The sequence below is a fragment of the Taudactylus pleione genome, unplaced genomic scaffold (genome assembly GCF_031769625.1).
Source record: "Taudactylus pleione unplaced genomic scaffold, aTauple2 ptg000079l, whole genome shotgun sequence".
In the NCBI taxonomy this organism is placed as follows: Eukaryota; Metazoa; Chordata; class Amphibia; order Anura; family Myobatrachidae; genus Taudactylus; species Taudactylus pleione.
The window spans coordinates 4,972,041-4,988,954 of record NW_028284481.1 but is presented as its reverse complement, the minus strand read 5'-3'; the positions used below and the strand labels follow the sequence as shown (position 1 = coordinate 4,988,954).

Sequence of the window (16,914 nt, the reverse complement as noted above, 5' to 3'; positions counted from 1 at the left end):
GGAGGACTTTTTTCCCCTTGATTAAACGTCTGCACCCTGAAGAACCCACAGTCAACCAGACCCGGCTGTAAAGTACCCCGGTGATCCTGCTAAGAGCAGGAGGCCATCCAGGTACAGGAGCATTGGGATATACTGAACAGAAGAACTGTCAGAAAATCCCAAATGCTGGTAAACCCCTGTGGGGCTGAGATCAGTCCCAACAGGCAGAGCCCGAAAAATCGTAAGTGCTGTGATACAGCAAACCTCAGTCCATGCTGAGGTAAGGTCTCTGTAAGTACCCGTAGGCACGCGTCCTGTATATCCAGTGATACCATAAAGTCCCCGGGTTCCAAACATAGTATGATGGAGCATAGGGATTGCTTCCTGAACCCAGGTAGCTTTAGGAACTGGTTCGGGGAATTGAGACAGAGAATAGGCCAAAGAGGACCATTCAGCCACCGCACCAGAAAGAAAGCAGAACAACCAGTCCCTCGCTGAGAAAGTGGGGATGGCCCAATTAGCTCCGCTTACCGCAACAACTGTATAGCTTTCTGGATTTGTAAGGCCCTGTTCCGAATAAGGGCCTGCGTACCATCACATGGAAATAGGCCGCCTGAGCAAAGAGAGGGCGTACCCTCCTACCCACGTAGCCGCGGCAACTAGACACTAGTACCGGGCAAACTGAGAAATCGCCATCTCCCAGTGGTAGGCCTGTCTCGTCAGGCTGACGATATATCCGTTGGTTCAGAAGCAGGATCGGCTGGCAGTCCAGGCCTGCTCGGAACTGGATATGTCAGCCCTTGTAAAGGCCGACAGTCTATGAAAAAACAGACCTTTAGGCTGACCCAGAGGACAAAAAGACTTAATAGTCTGAGGCCCCGTAGTGAGCATAGCTGACGGCGGGAAATTTGTACTGCCACTGTCAAGGTCAGATATACCCTATAGATGGTATCTGCACCTCTGCATTCCCAGAGCGCAGCCATAGGGTATTACGGAGGATACCGTCGCAGCCGGAACTCTGAAAGTTTGGAGCTGGTATCCAATATAGGCATGTCCACCTATGACAACTGCATATATTACGTGAGCGACCAAATACACTTGAACCCCAGACGTGTTGGAGGGGAAAAACATTACAAATACATCAGCTCAGTATGCAATAGTATTACCCAACCATGCTATAGCCATGGTAGGATGGGTAACAACCCCTGAAAGCGAGTATACTGATTTCAGGCAGAGTTACCACCTACGGATCAGAAGAATCCGACCACGCAGGAATGGGATGCGTAGTAACGTCTGTAATCCGACGAGTAACACGCCCATCCACCCCAGGAGGGGCTCATGATGACCCTCAGGGAATTTGGGACAGGAGACCAAACACTGTTGTAATACCTCATATCTGGCAACAGCCAGAGTCCCGCCCTGCGATCCACCCGCTAGTCAGCAACAGGGACCCAGAATGCACGTAATACTGAGGGTGTATGATACAGGTGCAGGTCAACATTCACTCTAACCAGAATGGACCTGCTACCAGCCCGAAAGCAGGGATAATAATACTTGAGATAGGCTTCCCCCCCGTGTAAGAGGGAAAGAGCCCAAAACAGTATCCAGTTCACGGTAGAGCCAAGTGGGAAGTAACCACAGGGCGTCAACCACGCCAATTTGCGTTTCATAGAAAAACGACTTCCACCCAGGGTGGCTGTTGTGGTAATCCCTGCAAGGGGCATGACAGACTATTGTGGCACCAGGGGGAATTCATATACTCGAAAAAACCCCTGTAGGGAGCGGTAGTCTGTGTCACAGGGGAAGAGTGCAAGAAACTGCGAGATACCCTGAGATGAAAAGGGCAGTATGGTGAAGTAACCCCAAGTGAGGTACAACAATGGGGCCCGCCCGGCGATCCGCAATTAAGAGGATCCCGAGAAAACAAACAGCCCAAGGGGGTCGTGAAAGGGACCGGCACCCGATGACGCCACATACAGAACCCTTTAAGAGTTAAATCCTCCGCACTAACACCTGCAGCACATGGCTTGCAGGATAGTAAAAATGGGTGCAGTATAACGCTCTATCTCCTGGTCAGACATATCTGACCAAGCCTTGTGATCAAGCAGCGCTATACTGGTCCTGACTGAAACTAAAAATTAGCTGCAGGGACCCATTTTCAGCGTATGCAACACACAGTTCCACTCAAAATATGGCAACGTGCAGCACGCAACAGTATGTGACAAACCTCACAAATATTAACAAGTATATAAATGTGAGGTCTCAGAACCACCCCAAGTACAGCTGTATTAGGGCAGATAAGGAAAGGGATAGATATACACTGACAGGTGAGAGAATAAAGTACAGTCAGCACTAGCATAAGTCACATACAATGCAGATATACACATATATACATAAACATGTCATATAATATACTGCACTATTACACTGCATGCAACTTACCCAGATTCAGTGTCTGGGAAGGCTACAGCGCTGTGTACACTGACCTAATGGTGAGGTACGCAGGGGGACTGGACTCACTGCCATCTCCAGAGATTTCTGCTGCACCACAGAGAAAATGGCCGCTGGAGACCTCAGAAGAAGCGTGGCCCGCGGAGGAAGCAGCTCAGCGACGCCAGACTATGGATACTGAAAGGCGCGCTGAGCTGAGGGGAGGAGCCGCTATAACAGGGAAGGCTGTCTCCCCTGGCCGGCTATTAACCCCCGGGACGCCGGCTCCCTGCACCGAACACTAAGTCCCTGGTGGTCTAGTGGACACACGGGGTATGGGGGGCCCGCCGCCACTGCCGGCGCCTCCGGTCTGTCCCCAGAGACCGGAGGCACAGGACTGCATTTCAAATGCGCGGATCACCGCAAGCGGTGACCCGCGCCTTACCTGCTCCCCGTGAATCCGGCAGCAGTCCTGGGCGCCCGCAGAGTCCGGCTAGTACAGACTCTGGGGTCCCGCTGAGATCCCCAGATCTGTACTGGCGTCTCAGCGCCAGCGGGGTGACGGAGCGGCAGCTTAGACGTCCTATGGACAGTCTGACGCTGCCGCTCTGAAGAATCCAAAGGAAAAATAAAAAACTCTGTCCTTTAGAAAAAAATAAAGCTTAGGGGCTGCTAATCAGCTCCCCACTGCACTAAACGGTGACCCGACTCCGGCCGGGCACAACTTAAACTGAGGTGCCTCTGGCTGGGGGTGGGGTTATAGGGAGAGTGGACCCAAGTGCATCCTGGGAGCTAAAAGCTTTAACTGCGTGGTGCCCGGATTTGGTTCCCAACCTATACCCCAAGGTCAACCCTGTGGACCCCCTATGGACCCTGAAGTAGAAATATTGTGTATAATGCACAAATAGTTGATGTAAAAGATAAAAAGAAAAAGTCTTTACTTCTGATAAGTCCCTGAAATGTATACAGGAGGTCTCCTCATACATCTATCCTCCGTGCGCGTGAAACAGCTCTTCTAGTCGCGCCATGCCGTGGCGTGACTCTGTAGCGCCGATCATCTTTTCATGCGTCAATTTACCTTCAAATGCGCCTTATTGGAACAGCGATGCGAATACGTAGCAACAAGCAGCTTCTGAATAAAACGATATGCAGCGTGCCTATGTTCTGTGAGCGACTGCGGGTGCATCTGCATGTGAAACGCTACACTAACGTAGTATTCTGCATGCATATACACCCGCAATCAGCGGTCAGGGGATAGCAGTATGTAAATATAATGGTAGGTGGCGTCACCTTACTGTGACATCTTGAAATGCCCAGACCTGCATCCGTTTTATCGGACATCTCAGGAGTCACCAGCTAGGCTGCTCATGGCAAGGCGACAAAGTACGAGTTCAAACAGGGCATGATAGTGGCTGCCCAACAGATGGGGCATTATGCTTTCCATGATATACGGTGTCACGTGGGTACCAGGAATACCTCATGGAAGGCATTACCACCCACTGTGGACAGCGCAGTGGCCGACCACGGGAGCTTAATGACTGTGACCAGCAGCGTCTGGCCAGAATTGTCCGTGGTAACAGAAGTGACACTGGCTCAATTCACATCCACATACAATGCAGGAGGTGCAGACGCATATCCAGCAGGGTCAGTGCAGCGTTCTTTAGCTTCCATAAAATATGGGAGCAGAAGATCCACCAGAGTGCCCCTGTTAACACTATGACACCGGACACAGCGCCTTACCTGGTCTCGTGACATTGCTAATTGGACCATGGGGGATTGGCAACATGTGGCGTGGTCCGATGAGTCACGGTTCACGTTGTTTCGGGCTGATGGTAGGGTATGTGTGTGTGGCGCAGTCCTAATGAGATGAACCTCAGATGTTAACAAGGCACCACGCAGGCTGGTGGTGGTGGTTCCAACATGGTGTGGGGTGTGTTCACGTGGCATGCGTTACATCTGCTGGTCCGCCTGAACATTGACCGGTTACCACTACATTGCATTATGACCATTTTGCAATCCTTCATGGACTTCATGTATCCCCAACAATGATGGAATATTCCAGCAGGATAATGCACAGTGTTATCAGTCCCAAGTTGTCCAGAATTAGTTTGAGAAGCATTCTGGAGAGTGGCCACCACGTTCGCCCAACATGAACCCAATAGAGCATTTATGGAACGTGGTGGAGAGGTCCATTCTCACCCAAGATCCTGCACCTACATATATCAGGGAGCTGTGGGAAGCTACCCAGATGGCATGGGTCTACATCTCTCCAGAGGTCTTCCGTCCACTTGTGTAATCGATGCCACGTCTAGTTGCTTCCCTTTGCCAGGCAAGAGGGGTCCTACAGGAGACTAGAGAACTATCCTATGACTTTTGACCCTTCAGTGTGTGTGTAATATATATATATATATATATATATATAAATATAAAGATTCAATGATGATTACTGCAAAATCCCAGCAAACAGCAGATAATAGGAATTAACGTTTGATACACCCATATACCATACGAGCCTTACCACGGGTAACGTCAGCCATGTAGCCACTATTCGGTCTGTTATCCATCGGTACCAGCTGGGAGACACGAACATTAGTGGTAGAAATGGTCCGAGCATGAAAACGCTGCCGAAGAAACTTCCCAGAAACAGCACACACACAAAGTAGACCCCTCTCCATGACACCATGGCTCTGAAACACAAGGACACGTCGTGTATTAGCAGAAAACCACATGCACACGTGTTGGAGCATTAAAGTGCACCCCCCCATCAACCACGCACAGCACCGGCAGGCAATTTACAGTCTGGACCAATACTCAGGACAACGCAGCCTAGCCATTCCCTGGGAGCCAGACAACACTATAGACCCTGGCGAATGGATAGCCTAAACCTCGGCCCAGGTACAAGACGGCTGCTCCTACGGTGTAAGTGACAAGAATACGCGTTGCGTTCAAAAAAGTTACATACGATTTCCACAGAAGCCTTGATGTTAAGCAGGTAAATCACGGAGCACGGGTGATAGGGAGAGACTTTTTGTGCAACATGTAAACTAGAAAGTGATGTACAGACAGTGAAGATTCCTTTGGTCCATGATAACATCACTTATAATGCGTTATCCTCATACTGAAGACCAACTTTCTGTATCGGGTCTTGTATAGCACATTACCATTTATCATGCTGAGCTGTGGCAATCTCGTAATATAGAAAATTAAGAGTGGCACCTAAGTGCAAACTGAGATGTAAAACGGTGCCCTGACCTCTGCCTCTTAAAGGCCTCAGGTATTATTTAAAAAGAATCATTTCATCCCAAAAATGTGCATTTTCAGATGTGACCCACTGTACCGGTCACAGCCCGTGCAGTTCCTCTTCCTGCGTGGGGTGTCGCTCTCTGCTCTGGAGCTTCTAGCACACTCTGGTCTGTATGTCAGCAGTTTGTTGCATCAACTAAGTGGGCTAGAAGCACCAGAGCAGAGAGCAACACCCCAGGCAGGAAAGAGGAACTGCATAGGCTGTTCTAAGTGCAGGGTGCTAGAATGAACACTACATATTACTTGCCAGCTACAATCAGCTGAAACAGAACTTTATGGGGTCTCCATACGATCAATAGCTAGAATGTCACTGGCCATTATGAATCAATCAATATTCCATCCACACCATGCATTTCTACATCAACGTTATTTAAAGCCTGTATGCTTAAGAGCCAAAAAAACACTTGTGTGGAAAACCGCATAAACGCTAGGCGTTCACACATGTGTACGACGAGCACTTGATAACACGGTTTACACATGGTTAAGTTTGCATCCATTCACAAATACGTCCACGACATTAGTGGTACAGAGTTCTCTTCTTTCATTTCATTTTAATTGGGTTTATAGTGTGTGTAACAAATAGAAGCACCAGTGGAATAAATGGGAAATGCACCCCTCCCCCATACATTCCTTAATCAGCCGAGCATTAGAGACCCTGGGCTGCGTCCCACTGAACGAAGGTGGTCGTGGTGTTCAACCTAGCTATAGTGCGATTTGTTGAGTAAGTGCGCTAAACTAATCAGGATGCCCTTTAGCCATAGAGCCAATCACAAGCAATGTCCCACAGAAGCCGCAAGGTGATTGGCTGGCAGAGAGAGGTATCTCAGCAACTCCCCCTGATGTGATCTCTTATTTAATCAAAAGAGCCTGAAAGAGACTCTCTTACTGATGTTGGGGGAAAAAAAAAAATGAACATTTCAATGTGCTTTTTATACAAGTCGCACAACTCAATTGAAATGTATAATCCATTGACATGCATGGGAAAAACACAACACACAAGACCGATGTACTCCATGTGCTCCAATACAGATGGTGAGACTATTTCAATTATGGCTTAAACACACTGAAATAGAGTAAGAGAACCAAATCGCAACGGGGACAAATACAAGTGAATGCAGATGCAGCTTTGCACTTGTGTAAATTATTTTTTATGATCATTATTAACCCTTATTTATATGAAGCCACAAAGAGGCCCGCAGTGCCAAATATTGTATATAAACAGAAAATAACACAAACATAACAATAAAATAGTACAACAGACAGATGCAATGACTAGCTGCCAGTGGGTCCCTGCATATTTATGGGCTAGTCACTCGTCAATATGTACAGACTTTGTGTAGACATGCAACACAGATCAATCTGCAGAGCAGTGTAAATAGGACGTGTTTAGTTACGTGTTGTCTGTGTAGGTTTCTGTTTAATTATATGCAGTTGCGTGTCGGTGACAGGCCCTCTAATTATACTGTGAACTTTGCATAGTTAAAAAAACACCAAGTATACGGTTACTATCACCTTGATCACATATGTCATCACATGCTATAATCCGATTAAGTCTTAATCTCAGCCCGGGGCCACCTCTGTGTGGTTCTGCGGTTGCAGGATGAATGACAGGCTGTGTAACATGCTGCTATAACATCGCAGGAATTGTACCCGACAATCACAGGCTTACCCTCCCCTGCTATACAATACAGCATATACACCTTCCAACAAATCTTCCTATATGCTACGGGGAGTGTCGTTAGTTGCTATGGAAGGGTCATTATTAATTATCAGAACTCCTGCCGCTTTGCATAAGAATTAACCGATAATGCAAACACACATAGGGGTTAAATGTATTTTTTTAAAGTATGACCGTCTAGCTATTTCAGTGGTGGGCAGACTGCGGCACGCCAAGCCCTCACTTGTGGTCCCCAGTTGATTCCAGCTTTGTTGTCATAGGTTCCGATTCAGAGTTGTGCGATTTTTTTAGCATCGCAGCTGCGACACTAAAATATGCTAATGTCGCAGTAGGCGTCTTGTGTAAATAGACGCACGCAGCCGGCTTCTGTGATCTGCTGCCGCGTCCGTGGCTGCAGCATCAGATCACTTTGTGTGACCACCGTGTTTTTTAATGAAGCTGAAGCTGCGTACAAGGACGCAGCCGCTAGCTTCAGGGCACCCAGATAACTGGACCGACACTCCCTGGTTTTCTGAACGATCCCTGACGCAGACCCCCGGCTCAGGCCCCCAAATGGCCAGTGTCTGTCAATCAATCAGGCTGCAGCATGCGGGCACAAACGCATTACAGATCGCCGACCGGTCGGTCGCCATCAGAGTTGTGCGCCAACCATCGGGTTTGTGTACCACTCTGAACCAGGCCAATATTTATTATAGTTTTTAAAGACCATTTAAAAGACAAGCTGCTATGTTATTTCACAGAAATGTCTCTTTTATTACAGTAATTAAATGTATTTATTTAACTTGCTACGGAGACTTAAAAACAATGTGCGCCCCTTTTGAAGGTTAGAGGGCTGCCCTATGCATTATGTATCAAGTTACCTATAACTGTTACAACCTGTGTTCCTAATATAAAGACAGACATATACTGTATGTTTGTTCACCTATAGGATTACCAAGAGCATGTTCCATTGTTAGCTGAAATAGAAGACGTATTCTAAGGCCAGGAAATCCCTTTAAGTGCATGTAGTTCTGTTGTTATAGAGGTAAACTACCTGCAGGCAACAAACTGCTTAAAGGAACAGTCCACCTGCAGGAGACTGACATTTACGCACCATTGCCACTTTCAGTAAATGTATTGCTCCGTAACTAAATGAGAGCTCAATGATTACGTTTCTTGCCCATAGCCAGACTACAAATGGCATCCTTCACAGTGTACAGTCACTGAGACCAGCCATGCCAGCGGCTTCTCATTCAGGGGAAATGATCTAAGCCTTGAAGAGAGATAAAGTACCAACCAATCAGCTCCTGACTGCCATGTTACAGGCTGTGTTTGAAAAATGATAGTTAGGAGCTGACTGGTTGGGACTCCAAGGCTCTTAGAACATCTACCCCACAGATAGAGCGAACATATCCAGCAGGTAAGCTAAAAAGGAGGATGTCTTATTGCAGCGGGGGTCGAAAAAAATCAAAAAGCTATCATTTTTTTTTTTTGTAACAAAATCAAATGAAATAAAAAAAATGGCACCAATACAATGTCGTACACGATTATGGGTGTGCTCTACCTACAAATAAACAGAACTTACTCAGGTTATTAGCAGTGAGCGTTGGTTATTAGTTGTAATAGTGTAAGAAAACCTGGCCACGCAGCCACTGTGCGAACATCTCCTTCCCAAGATGAAACCCTGCCCTACAGCCCCGTAACCTGGCTATCTGGTCTCTCAGCAAAAAAAAACATATTAATCATTAACGCTAATTGAGACCTGTGCTGAGTTAGATCGTCACTCTCTTAGGTGGAGGGGAAATGCACGGACAATGTTAAGAGACGTCAGATCTTGATGAAGCATTTCATAATAATTATAATTTAAGAGCTTTGTACAGATTAATAGAAATACACCCAACATAACTTAGGGGCCTATTTATGAAACCTGCATAAGTCTTTTTTTAACAAACTTTTTGCTGTTTAAATAAAAAAATACAGTAATGCTTTCCTACATTTATCAAGTAGTAACCAGCAGAGAGGTCACTAATGACTTAATTGTGTCATTATGTTGCTCGCAATTGGGATGGAGCACGCCATTAATCTCTGAAACAGCGGTAAACTTTTTTTTTTTTTTTTTTTAGACAGAGGGGTCTATTTAGCATCAATGTCGATATTGGTCTGAATATTTACGGACAACATCAACAATTTATTTGATTTTTTTCAATTTCAATACTTTTCCCCGCTATTTACCAATAATTTTCCCAGGGACAGCGGAATCCCTGCAGTCGTCCGAAAAGACACGCAGTGTGTGATAGAGACAGATAGACACATACATATATATATATATATCTAGAAAACGCTAATTACGTGGTCTATGACACTACGATGTGCCCTTTAGCGATTGCCGTAGCAACAATGAGCTCCGCGGCTTTGTAACGCATGGTGATGTCTAAGGATACACAGGTGTCCACTACAGCGCTGTACTTACACTTGTATTTCAAGCGGTGATAAGTGGATACAATGATTGATGACTTCTGCGACGATTTGAACGTGGAGGTTTATACAAGGCAATCAGGGGGATACGGGTAACTGAATATATTGGTGTGTGATCAGCACGATCCATTGAACATGTTTGTGCTGGATTTTAATAAATGTTGTTATTATGTGGTGTTCTATGTAACTATGTGGGGAGGGGTGTGTTTTGTATTAATTAATTGATTACCTACAAAATGTATTTAAGGGGTGTTGGGCTGGGATACCAGTGTATCTTGACAAAAGTCCCAGTGAGGACTGAAACGTTTATTCTCTCTATGGATTTTTAAACCAATAAAGGACCATGCTGCTGAATAGGAAAAGTCTGGTGAGTGCAATGTATATTGGAAAATGTTTTGGAGTTTGGATACTCTGCTTTAATTGCTACCCCAGCACTAATTCTCTGATGACGTGAGTGTAGACTGACTGGATCTATCTATCTATACACACATACAGTAATTACACTGCGGGGAGGCACTTTTCCAGGAGCACCAAATCTCCCATTTGTATGTGTACCACAGGACAGAGGGCCTCATTCAGAGGCGGTCGTTAGATGCAAGCGGTTGCTCTGAATCAGGGCGGCCGCTTGCATCCTGAACGGCCGCCTCCTTGTCGATCGTAAAGCTAACGACCGACATGGGTGATGGTCGCGATGGTCAAGACCATCGCGACCATTGGGGCTTACGACCAGACCCTAGGGTAGGGTCTGAGCACTCGTAAGCCCCAGGGAGCTTCCTGCTCTGTTTGAGCAGGAAGTTCCCCACTGACATCAGCAATGATGTCAGTGGGGCTGCCTCCAAGCGGCTCCGTTTGGCCGGCTCCATCGTGCGCATGCGCTGTGGGGCAACATCGAGTCGGTAGTGAGCGCTCAGCGTTCACGACCGACTCTGAATGAGCTCCAGAGACCTCAGTACATACTACATACTGTACTCAGTCTGGCATATGAATTGAGCTCACGGCACATTTACATACAGAAATTAGCTTTTTCATAATATGTGATTTTACTCTGGTCTCTAAATAAATGGTTAGTTTTTTTATTTTTCAATTCTATTTTTGTAACCTGAAGTATGACGTAGTTATCTTACACACAATAACACACAGAAAGAGATTTATGCCAGTGCCCAGCAGCTCCGCTATCTGTGTCCAGTAATAATAGACACTTCCAATTTCTACAGCCTGAGGAATCTCCGGGGAAGTCAGGGACTATATTCACCTAAAATCCAGACATGAGAACTTCCATTCAGTCCACCAGAGCCAGCAAAGTGTGGTCAGAAGCAATAACCTGCATGGCTGCCAACGGCCGCACCGCTCTATAAAATGCGCACAGTCACTGCTGATAGTAATACGATCTAAGCGCACAAAATACACCGACTAAAGACCTGTTGCACCCTAGTATTAATTTCAAGCATTTGCTAGGATTTTTAATAGTAGCACAACCCATAAAAATGGGTCTGAGCCTAGAACCCATTGCTTCCTCAGTAACTAGTAACCCTTTAGCATTTTTACTAGCGTCCGGGTGCAACTCAGAACTCCTAGTACTATATTCCATGCATTTATGCTAGCTAAACATATTTGCGCCTGACGAACGTTTTCCCTGTTATTAAAAAGAAAGCCAAGGAAATGTCAGTGGCCTAAATTAAATTATCATCTAGATCTTAAATTGCGTCACAGCAGACTTAGTGAAAGAAAATTCAACGTGTGATCATTCAATACAGCATTTTACACATTGTATACAGCGTTATTGATACAAAGAGGATGAAGACGACACAGAATGATACAGTTTGTCCATGTTATTCAATGTAACCAATAATTGAGCGTACAGAATGTGAGGATTGATGTCATGTGCCATAAAAAAAAGAGAATATGACGTAGAACTTCAGCTGACAGGACAAACACGATATTAAAAGCAACACTTGTGAGGCTATAATTTAGCCTCGTAGAGCGCCCAATATTCAACCGCCGCGGCACCAGTTATACAGTGTGCCCAATTCTGGTGTAAAAGGTGGTGTTAGGGGGATACTTCCACTTTTGGAACCACGGATGGAAGCTCAACAAGCTGGGAGAAGAGTATGAGAGCCCCAGTATTTCGGGATAGAAACCGCGCTATTTCTGGGGGGGTCTCTCCCCCACCACGTGAACATTTTAGTTATTACCAAAGCATATAAAATATCCTGGTTTACACGGAAAAGAGGTGAAGTTGGCAGAACAACTTTTCTTCGGGATGTGTGGGACTTTATTCGGTACCATAGATAAGTAAATATGTTTTCTCATTATTATCATTAATTTCATATATCATTTATTATTAAAAGGTGCCACACAGGTTCTGCAGCGCCGTACCGGTAAAATAAATACAAATAGCGGAGAAATGGACACATCTTTGGCGTAGTCGCATTTGTGACTTTATGCTAATGGTGAGTGCTGGGCACGCCCTCAAGAGTGACGAAAGGGGTGTGTCTTAAAGGTCACACCTCCTTTTATTGTGACCACGCCCCCTTTTCAGGTGCACGCCAGACCTAGACTGAACAATAATGCCCATAACATGGAACACCTTCGTGCTTCTAAACAGCCACTTCCCTGCCACCACCCAGGAACTTTTCCAAAACATTTCCTCATTCGCAGCTGCACCTCTGTGCGTACACACCGGGGGACACATGTAGACTATAAGCTCCATCAGCATGGCCCTCCTCCCTCCGGTTCTCATTACCTACTTCTCTTGCACACCAGCTACACTCTACACCTCCTCCTTGTGCCCTCTGACCCTGGACTCCCACCGCTCCATTGTTTTAATAGCTACAGGTTTAAGTTGAATATTTCCAATGCACCCCTTCCATCAGTGACCGTGCTGAGATATGCAGTGGTAATTGTTACTTGTCTAGTGTTCCCGCTTGGCTTCTTCTGCCTCTTTTTTTTTAGAGGTCAAAATGCGCCCTGCCCCTTTTTCAGGTGCCCTGCTGAGATCACCGCGCTGACCGCCTGCAGAGCTATCTCTGCTCGCTCCGGCTGTCAGCTCTTCCCGGCTGCATGGCTCCACCGGCGAGTGAATAGAAGCTGCACGGCATCTATTCCCCCTGCGGGAGATCTTGGGACTGCTGGGCACACCCCAAACAGTAATGAAAAGGGGGGCGGGCATCAAGGACACGCCCCTTTTATAGTGGCCACGCTTTTTTTCAAAAGACACAGCAAATTTCTCTGGACCGACAGCCGCCCTGCCCCCCTAGAAGAAACACTACTTGTCTACTGTATTGTACTGTTTTGTCCTGAGTACAGTGCTGCAAACCATTTGGGGCACCCTACTAATAAAGTTTATTAATAATAATACTAATAATAAATGCAGCAAGCGAAGGGTATCCTGGCCAGCAACTCATACCCAGCATATTAATCCCCAATAAAGACCGGAAAATTATACCCAACAGTGAGTAACATACAGCACAATAATTACACCTCCAATCACATCCGTTCAGCACTGAACGTGCAGATTATATTCCAGATTTCCTTAAGCATGTTCTTGCCAGCCTTACAGCCGGATTGCCGATCTCACCGGCACTACAGGTCTGAAATGTTGACTGCACCCACGGTAATAACTAGGTGGAGACACAAACACAGAAAGAGCTGGCAGCTACGTTTTAGAAGCATTGCGTAACTATATCCTCCGACATTACACAACTACGTAAACATAAATTAAAATACAATTAGGACATTAATGTGTTACCTTTGATAATCTGCTGCAATTACCAATACCCCCCCCCAACTACAGATCAAGTAGAGAGATGCTAAGCTTTTGTGCAATACTGACGGTAACATCCAGCACAGAGACCAGAGGAAGTGGTATTGTGCAGCAATCCAAGCGTGTAAGGAAACATACAGGATAATAAAGTCTGAATCATATCCAGGGCATGTGCCGTGGCACTGCGCAGGTGATTACACCCATTTCTCATTAAGCCGGTCTGGCAGTTAGGTGGTAGTGAAGCGTCAACATTATAACTATTGGCCTAGGAAAGAGCGGCTGTGTATGTACACTGTACCCACAGCTGGACCGACCATGTGTCAACGAGGTTGTATTTTTCACATATAGGGCTGGATTCAATTAGGTGCGAAATCGGTCGATTTTATCGCCGGCGAAATTGGATGGTTTTCGCCAAAAAACAGGCAAAAACGGGTAAGTACGAAAAAAAAAAACCAGGCGAAAATAGGCGAAAGTCAGGACATGCAGGAGATTGCGTCTGTACCTCAAAAAATGGCTGACATACATCGGAAATTATTTTAGAACTGGTCGTAATAAAAGTATTTTGGGGACTTCAATGCGTTGGTTGGCGGTAATCTGCGTATCTGAAAAAATTTTAAATAAATGATAGAAAGCAATTTTTTTCCCTGGCAATTACTTTTTTTTTTTACGCCAAAACTTTAATGTCGGGTTAACCAAATCTCCTTGGCAATTCAGAGTGGCCCGATCACAATAATAGTTGAACACACCTGCTGTACACTATATAAAACATAGGATACATGATGGCAGGGTAAATACCAGTATAAAAGATAATGCACACTACAATAAATGGGATGCTGTCATAATCCGGACCGCTGCGATTCCTGTGTTCAGAATGCCGGTCGCCAGAATCCCAACTGTAAGTACTGGGGTTAGGGGTTAGGGCTTTCTGGGAGGTTAGGTTTAGGCTGCGGGGAGGGAGGGTTAGGTGTAGGGCTAGGCTAGGTTTACTTACCTGGAGGCGTCGTGATTGTAACCCGGTCAGGGTGCCGGGATCCCGAACGCCAGCATCCCGTAACCATCCCCATTATATAATGCACAGGTTATATGATGGCAGAGTATTTTCCAGTATAGAAGGTAATGCACACTATATATAGCACAAGTTATATAATGTCAGAGTATACACCAAGGTAACACATCAGTAACGTATACCAGAGAGAGAGTGTTTTGGACCTAGCTCCACCAAATTTGGCATAGTGGTATAGTTTGACCAGGGTTAGGTTTTTGCCTAGGTTTGAACTCTGGGGGTCATTCAGACCCGCTCGCGAGCACAGGACGCTCGCAAGCGGGTCGATGGTACCGAATTGCGCATGCGCACGACGGAAGGAGCCAAGCCGTCGTTATGGGTCTCGCACCAAAGGGGGCGTGCTGTCGATGTTGATTGACAGCACGCCCACTTTGGTGGGCGTGCCGGGGGCGTGGCTGCCAGACGGAGGCGTTCCCATGGGAACGCCTACCGTCTGAGTCTGGCCCTAATGACATCAGTAGTGATGTCAGTGGGAGTGATTTTGGCTCTGACAGAGGCAAAATCACTCCAGGGCTTGCGGTCACCGAGACCCTACCGCAGGGTCTCGTGGCAAGCCCGATGGTTGCGATGGTCTTGACCATCGCGACCATCATCATGGACGCTCGCTATAGCTGTGGGTGGTAACCCACAGCTATGCGAGCGTCCATGAGGCCGCTCCAAGTTGAGGGAGGAGGGCTCTGATTCAGAGCGAGCGCTCTGGTCAGAGCGTCCGGCTCTGAATCAGGCCCTCTGTCAGGGCCACATATTCTCACACAAACCCTAAAAATGGGGACACTCTTAAATACACAGCTTCCGGGGCCAGCTCCAGTGGAAATTGGCAGTCTGCCAAAAACCTGTGAGAAAGCTATAAAAGTATCTATTTAACCTCAGTTTGAGCAAATTTGATGACTCATGCAAGTTCATATTAAATCCAGTCTCTGTGTTTGTATGCAAGGGGGTAACTAGAACGTTGTGGGCCACATACCAAGATCATAAACGGCCCCCCAGGGATAAAAAATAAAACACATACATTTGCCCCCACACAGTGCCCATTCATGCTATGCCACAGAGAGAGAGAGAGAGAGAGAGAGAGAGAGAGAGAGACTGGAAGAAACCAGCACACCAAGATATGATGCAAAAATAATAAAAATCATTAATAACTGTTCAACATCTTAGTACAGCTCAAAAGTATCTTCAGTCACAAGTCAATAATGTGCATATTTTTATGACAAGCAGAATACGTGCAAAATAAGCATGTGCAAAATGTCAGCAGCATAGAGACTTGCGGTCTCCTTAGTAACGAACGTCAACATGTGATCAGCAATGTACTCACTTAGGGGTCTATTTACTAAGCAGTGCTAGGATACAGAGTGAAAAGTGATAAGAAAGTGATAAGGTGCCAGCCAAACAGCTCCTAACTGCCATCTCACAGACTGTGTTTGAAAAATTACAAATGGGAGCTGATTGGCTGGTACCTTATCACTTTTCACTCTGTCTCCTAACACTGCTTAGTAACTAGACCCCTAAGCCTCCAACGTTAGACTGGTGCCTTTGTGTTTTGGCCCCAATTGCCTGGGTGCGGAACTGGCCATTAAATACTTCCTTTGATGGTTCTAGGGGTAAACATGGTTTCTTTGCATTTAGCGACACCCAGCGGACTGGAAGTGGTGTCACATGCGATCCAGGTGAGATGCGAAAATTGGTCTGTTTGCGCTAATTGTGAGTCTGAATCTGCTTTTTAGGGTGCCAGACAAGCAGGATAAGTTTTGTATTTGTTTGGATGGTGGTTGTCCTGTTATGAACTGGTTGTGCTTCTTGAAAAATGTCCTCCAAGGACTGAAAAGTCGAGATTAATTAGGAGTGTGTAAGGAATAAAAGGACTTTTCATTTTCTGATTCTGCAAATCCTGGCGAGTGCCCTCTGTGTTTTCTGTTTATGAATACTGGACGCACGGGATCCCATGGAAAGACACCCCAGTTGCTGCTATGGACTATTTATGAGGTGAGTGCGGCCTTCTATTATATAAGGCAGTACTGTATATACTGGTGTATGGGCACTATAAAATGTACATACATTCGGAGCAGTGCGTGTATAGCAATATATATGCTATATACAGGAGATGAGGCAGTACTATATATAGTATAAGGTACGGGGAAGCGCAGTGCTGTATATACTGGTGTATGGGCAGTGTGTGTAAATATATACAGTATATAGGTATATAGGGGACGGGGCAGTGCTGTATATACATATATAGCAGAGTATAAG

At 46.0% G+C, this 16,914-nt stretch overlaps 1 protein-coding gene across 2 annotated transcripts in view; it reads right to left on the bottom strand.

Moving 5' to 3' along the window:
• The window catches only part of LCLAT1 (lysocardiolipin acyltransferase 1), a 335,781-nt gene that overhangs the window by 315,298 nt on the left and 3,569 nt on the right, over nt 1-16,914 (bottom strand). For both annotated transcript variants that reach the window (XM_088467990.1, XM_088467991.1), the window contains exon 2: nt 4,928-5,096. In XM_088467990.1, the coding sequence (XP_088324116.1) occupies nt 4,928-5,092 (165 nt within the window). In that variant the 5' untranslated portion in view covers nt 5,093-5,096. The remainder of the gene's footprint in view (nt 1-4,927; nt 5,097-16,914) is intronic.